This window comes from Erithacus rubecula (genome assembly GCF_903797595.1).
Source record: "Erithacus rubecula genome assembly, chromosome: 8".
Classification (NCBI taxonomy): Eukaryota; Metazoa; Chordata; class Aves; order Passeriformes; family Muscicapidae; genus Erithacus; species Erithacus rubecula.
In genome coordinates, this window is record NC_136659.1 from 2,741,697 (window position 1) to 2,748,479 (window position 6,783).

The 6,783-nt window shown below is 47.3% G+C and overlaps 1 protein-coding gene and 1 long non-coding RNA gene across 4 annotated transcripts in view; both read left to right on the forward strand.

Annotated features, from left to right (window-relative positions):
- LRRFIP1 (LRR binding FLII interacting protein 1) overlaps nt 1-6,783 on the forward strand; it is a 278,630-nt gene that overhangs the window by 96,107 nt on the left and 175,740 nt on the right. For 2 of the 3 annotated variants that reach the window (XM_079311116.1, XM_079311118.1), the window contains one exon: nt 540-3,292. In XM_079311116.1, the coding sequence (XP_079167242.1) occupies nt 540-650 (111 nt within the window). In that variant the 3' untranslated portion in view covers nt 651-3,292. Of the gene's footprint in view, nt 1-539; nt 3,293-6,783 lie in introns of those variants that run through there. The other variant, XM_079311117.1, reaches the window with a different exon arrangement.
- On the forward strand, nt 4,991-6,731 carry LOC306804397. The gene is made up of 3 exons (XR_013774875.1): nt 4,991-5,022; nt 5,302-5,378; nt 6,273-6,731. It is a non-coding gene; the product is annotated as an uncharacterized lncRNA (long non-coding RNA).

The window sequence follows — 6,783 nt, forward strand, 5'->3', positions numbered from 1 at the left end:
TCTAAACACTCTTCCTGCTTTGTTGCCTCTAAATATTGTTGGGTGCAGCCCACCTCTCTCTCCCTACCCCAGTCTCATGGTGGATTTTACAGGAAACTGAGGCTCCGAGTCACAGCTGTGGATAGAGTTCTAGGAACCAGAAACATAAAAGCTGAGCAGAGGCAGGTGTACATGGCCCAGAGCCTCATGCCTCTGATTGAGGGAAAGAAATTCTGTGATTTTCTGGGAGTAACCTTCCATCCATGCTGACTGCCTCAAGACACACGGTTGTATCAAGCCAAATCCAGACTTGGGAGATCACATTTATTCTTAACTTGGCCTTCTTTGTTTGACATTCTGTAAACACCCTGGGTTCTCGGCAGTGTGCTTAAACACCTGTGTGTGTGTGTGGCCTGCAGAGCAGTTTAACTCTGATAGACGAATTTTCAACTGCTTGATGTTCCAAGTTAACACGGTGGATTAGTGTTGGTAACTACAAACCTTGCTTTGCTTTGGAAAGGGGTAACATGAAAGTGAAGGTGTTTTTGTGCTTCCTACAGCTTCGTTCAGCGCTGGATAAAACGGAGGAGCTGGAGGTCAGCAACGGCCACCTGGTGAAGCGGCTGGAGAAGATGAAGGCCAACCGCAGCGCTCTGCTGTCCCAGCAATAGCCACAGCCCGCTGGGAACCGGACCCGCTTCTGTGCCCCGCCGCCCGGCACGCTTCGTGTCATTGCCTTGTGAGACCCGGCCGCCCCAACGCTGCTGCGTGCCTCCAGCCGGGCTCTCCCCGCGCGCACCCCGCTGCGCCCACGGGAGGAGCCCGTGCCAGCCCCTGCGCCCCGCCGCGCCCGGCTCTGCGGACACTCACATGCAGCACCCGACAAGCACACGGGAGGCTCCATCCTGAGGGCACAGCAGCCGTCTCTTGCCGTTTAAAATGGCGCTCAAAGGAAAACACTTTGACTGGAATTTTGTGTCTTGCTGAAAATTTTGAAACAAACACTGTAAGTTTGGGACTTTTCTCATGACGGTATCTGTAATTTAGTGACTACGGTAGAGTTATTCATAGTAGGTTTTTCATTTACAAATCACTGTGGAACCACAAGCCATTACAAAGCAAAACTCCTTCAGTGGAAACCATGGAAGAAGATGGTCTTGGAAGCAAAAGTGACCTTAAATGACTTTGCCAATAAAACAAATGTGTTTGGAGGGATTTTTGCACCAGTAGAATCGTGAGACTCTTTTATTTCAGGGTAAATAGGCAATAGCTTCATGGAATTTTCAATTTTTATTTGTATTATTTAATCCCTGCTCTTGGAGTTGCAGTAAATGACTTTTAAAGGATGTAAGGTTGCATTAATAAACCAGCATAAGGCCGTGTTTTCAGAAATGGTGGGGTTTGCACTTAGGTCACTCTCTTTGGTGCATTTATCAAAGCAAGTGTCATTTGCTTAAACAAAAATATGTAATGGGTTTTTTACATCAGAAACTATCTATTGGTCCATGACCTACTAGGAAACGACGCCGCTACAAAAAACTACAAGTCTGATTTTTAAAAGAATAACTGATAAGTAAAGAAGCACTTTAGAAAATATTACTGCCTATGGGTTTTCTACAGCTATGGAAGTGGCGAGTTATTTTCCTTCTAAGATCACTGCGAAGGTTTTCCACTTCTCACGCAGAGCAGCGTGACCCGTTGAGATGCTGCAGGCGATTCTTGTGTGTGTAAAAGTGGCACACGACTGGCACTACAGCTCTGGTTTATCAGAACTCATTCTGAATGTACTACTCAAAGGAGAGCAGCAGCTGCCCCAGGAATCCAGCTGCCCGTCCCACCTCAGCCCTAACAGGAAAGCCGGTCCCTCTGGGATCTGCTCACGTCTCCTGTCCCACGGGAGCCAACGTGACTGCCTCAAGAGGTTCTACCAAGCCAAATCCAGACCCAGGAGATCACATTTCTTCCTAACTTGGTCTTCAGACCCTGCGATCCAGGTCTTTCCCCTCACAGATGGGAGGTTAGAGTAGGAACCGCTGCTATTTTCAACGCAAGGGGATCGCTGGTATCTTCCTCGAGCACCTTCACAAATTCAATTAACCAAAACCACTGTCTGAATGTGTTTCTCTGGTTTGGCTAGAAAGCAACACCCTCGTCTTCATCTCTTCCAAGTGCACAAGGAAATTTAGGAATGAAGTACTGAAATTATGATTCCAGGAAAAGGATGAAGAAGGCTTTTTTTTGTGCCCCTGGGGAATTAAGTATGTCCTTGTTAATGAAATGTGGTGAAACATGGGGATGGAAGGAATCTTTTTAAATTAAATTTCCACTCCAGTTAGGGCTTTGGGTTCTTTTTTTTTTTAATTTTATTGTTCTTGGGAGGAACATTCAGGTGCAGAGCCAGGTTTCTTGTGGAATACCTCAAAATGGCTGTGGATACCAATTTACAATTTTCTGTGCTTGACTTGTGTAATTTCTGGTGTACAAAGCCTCGGGGGCCTAAAAAACGAGCTAAGGGATTTTCAGAACGCAAACAAACACGTTAAATATGACATCTTACCAATGGTGAGGTGTGTGATTGCCACCACTCATCACTTCATCTGTGGCAGCACTGAAAGCTGCCTCTCCTGGCAAGGTTCAGGAGAAACAACCCAGCAACCAAGCGTTGGTCCAAAAGGCAAAAAAAAAATAACACTTTGTTATTTTATAGCAAAAAGGGATGTGTTTATCATTTCGAAGTAGATTTCATCTCGCACCCCCATAAGCATTAACCTCATGACAGAAATCAGATGTGTATTTCAACCTGGATATGCTCTTAGTAGAAACCTTTGTGTGTGATAAAGTAGGTGAATGTTGAAGCCACATTTCCCCTCCCCTCCCCTACCTTTCCATATGACTTAGTGTTAGAATAAGGGAAGAAAAAAGAACTGGTTGGTTTGCTGCAAACTGTTCTATGTTTTTCTGTGAAGAATGTACAACAACAGGGCTTTGAATGGTGATGATAGCACATGTCCCAGTCCTTTTATTTGAGCTCCAAACGAGAGCACCTCGGTACCCTGAGAGTGGGGCCAAGGTGGTGGCAGCCGGGCGAGGAACAGCTCCTGGGGGAACCAGGAATGGGTTTTCCTAGAACTTCTGTTTCAATTTGTTACCCTCCGTTTTCTTTCTAAATGTTCAATGGTTTTTATCATTTGCCAGCGGAATGTTACCCAAAAATGTTTCTGTTTTTCCCAGTCGCTCTGTTAGGAGATGTGAGCGTGGAAAAGGAAATTCATTATGAGCAGAACTCGCCAATAAAATGTCACTTGTTTGGGTAGTTTTTATGGAGTGGTCTGTCCATGTTGATATTACCAGTGCAAGTTCTCTTGGAAAATACAGACTTCCAGGTGATATGGGTGTAACAGCTCATTTTCCTTCTCAACATATTGCTGCAGGATCACACAAAACATGAGCAACACTGGTTGGAAAATGTACAAATTCAGTGGCTTGTGTGACTGAAGCTGCTGGTGTGCCACATTTTAGTGGTAGGGTGCACACATACACCTCCAAATTCTGACATTTTAATGGCCAGGTACACTTGGGGAGGGAGAGGACTGTCCCCCATCAGGAAAAATTTGAATGGTGTTGCTAATTGGATTAATTCTCCACTTTTATTTATGGTAAACATAGAGGTAACCTACACAGTAGCTTTCCCTGGAAGAATCCTTCACATCACAAAGACTCCTTCACAACAGGAGGCAGCTTGGTTCTTCAGAAACACATTATTTTAGTATTAAATGTCCTCTTGCACTAATGCCAGAGCAGTTACTTACATGAAAAAGACTAAAGCAGGAGGGTAGTGCTTGTCTGGCTTTAGATGGTCTAAACCATGGCCCTTGCACAAGTAACATACCTGTGTAGCAGGTAAGTTTGTCTCCACTCCTGCAACGTACTGCTTCAGGCTGAAAACTTTCAGGTAGGTTTTAATGAGTGCCAGAGGAGGTTAGACCTGGGTATCAGGAAAAGTTCTTCCCCCAAAGGGTGGTGGTGGGTAAGCTGCCCAGCAAATGGTCACAGGGATCGTGAGGGGAGAGAATGGACAGTGAGGGGAGATAAGGGACAGTGAGGGGAGAGAAGGGACCGTGAGGGGGTGTTATAAATGAGAAACAAAAGTCTCAATATGTAGCAAAATTCAAATTGGTTAATTTTATATAGACAGAGCAAGCAACACTGGGGAGGCAGAGGGGTCACAGCCCACTCCATGCTCCACCGAAATTTGGTTTGCAGCTCCCTTTTATAGCATGGTTTCCTTGTAGTCATCAATAATTGTTATTTTTTTGTTGTCATAATTTTGCCAGGTAAGCAATGGTGGTCCATGGGATCACTGGACGACCTCATTACAGGAGGATTTGAAACAAAATTATTTAATCATATATTTTCCTTTGTTTAGTGTCATGCTTCATTTCAGACCTAAGTATTCTGCTTTATGCAATACTTTTATGATTAACGCGAATCTTTTATCAATTATCACAGGGGAAAAGAAGGGACCATGAGGGGAGAGAAGGGACCATGAGGGAAGAGAATGGACAGTGAGGGGAGAGAAAGGTCCGTGAGGGGGGAGAAGGGTCGATGAGGGGAGAGAAAGGTCCGTGAGGGGAGAGCCGTGAAGGGACACAGCTGCTGAGTCCCTGCTCCTGAGGGAATATGGCGGTACCGCCTTTGAGGGGATACAGCAGTACCGATTCTGGGGGGATATGGAAGAACCACCTTTAAAAGGATACAGCTCTATGGACCCTGAGGGGATATAGAGGTATGCCTTTAAAGGGATAAACTGTAAAGATTTGGGACGATATGGCGGCCCCGTCCCTGAGGGGAGGCGGGAGAAGGTGCACGCGGCCAGAGCGGGCTCCGCGCCGGCCAATCAGGCGTCGGAGCGCAGCGCGCCGCAGCCAATGAGCGCGGGGCGCGGCGGCGGGCGCTGGGCGCGTGCGTGGCGGAGCCGTGAGGGAGGGCCGGCGGTGAGGGGAGCGGGGCTGTGGCGGTGCCTCAGCCCGGCCTGGAGCTGCGGTGAGACCCCGCTCTCCTTCAGGAGGGCTCCGCTGGGAGAGCGGGAGCGCCGGGTTTGCACTCAGGGCTCCCCCGACTTCAGCCAGCTCGCTCCATGGGCCAGCGGCAGCATCGCGCTGCCCTTGGGGCTCCCCCGCCCTCAGCGGGGACCTGCTCGGCTGTGGCTCGGCGCGACGAGAGGGTTATTGTCTCTTATCTGGGGCGTGGAGGTGTATCGGTTCTTGTTCTCAGGGGGGAAAGTCACGTCTCTGTGGTAATGATGTTGTGATTTCTGTGCAGGCGTCTGGGATGTGCTTTGGCAGCATTCAGCTTTTTAATTCCATGGAGTTGTTCAAAGCATCAATTAAGGGGTGAAGGTAAGGTTAATGTAGTAAAAAAGGACAACGGTTTTGAGGCAAAAATAAGTGTAGAAGTTTATAATTAAACCGTGGAAGTGTTCAAGACCAGGTTGGATGGGGCTTGGAGCAGCCTGGGATAGTGGAAGTCTTGAATGTTTGAACTTTTGAATATTAATACTTAATGCTCTACCCTATGTGAGGTACTGTGACTGAAATTGTGATGTGTCACTTAAGTAGTTTGGAAAGCAGACAATGAGAAATACGGCTAATGTTTTTATATATTCCTGTCTTTGTTAGAAGCTTCTAAGGGAAAGGAGAGAATAATTGAAAATATTCCTAAGAAACAAGCTTCACAAAGAGCATCTTCCATCCCTACACCCTTTCTCTCTGCTTTTTATCGCTGCTTGTTACAAAACTTTTGCTGCAAGTTCAGAGCAGGTGTATTGCTTTAGTCTGGTGAATTGCCCATCTTCCTTCTACTGCTAAACGACCTTCCTCTGTTCCTTTACAACTTTCTGGTTGTAAAGTTTCCTTAGGGTTTTGTCCCTGGTAATAGTTTCTTCTTGCTTCCCCAGAATTAAGAGGAATGTGCTTTAATTTCCCCTCGTCCAACACCTAAGGGGTTTTTAGTTTTGGGGAGGCACAGAGCTCAAAGTTCACCTCCTCCTTACCAAAAGTAACCTTTGTTTGAGCACTTTGTGTACCTGTGTGGTGTAAGCAGCTCGCTGCCTATCATCAGGGATTCCACCAATTCAGAAATGAGCTCTTGGGATTTCTTCAGGAATGTGCTGTAGAATTCCTACCTGCTCTAGTAGCACACAGCAGGTGAAAATAGCATGGTTAATTTATTGTATTTTTTTTGTCCTTTGATATACCATGAAGCATCTTGAACTTCTCTTAATTTGTATTAAGGCAAAAAGAGTGAAACCAGTGACTGAGAGGTTGCAGTGGCAGTGAGTTGTGTGGATTCCTGAGGAGGAGGAGGAGGAGAGCGTGTTGGCACCATGGAAGTGGAGAAGAGCAGAAGGAGCTGCTTCACCCAGACCTCCTGTTTGGGTGAAGATTTAGGTGAAGACTCGCAGCTGGAGTATCTCAGTGCTCACGAGGAGTATGAGGAGGATAAGAACAACTCCAGTGAGTTCTCTGAGCAGGGGGAGGTTGCAGAGGTGAGGGACGTGCCGCTGGCTGGTGACAAGGTGCCGCCCCCGATCCCAGCAGGGGAAGAAGAGCCTGGGAAGAGCGAAAGACCCACCCAGAGCGTGGCAGTGGAGCCAGACATCCTTTTCGTGCCCCCCAGTGAAAATGCCCAGCTCCGCAGACACGCGGAGCCCTCCTATTTCAGCAGCTGTGAGAAAGCTGCGCTGTGCACTCGTGCTGCTGACTGCCCTGCAGAGGGTGCTGAAACCCCGGCCCCTGAAATCCT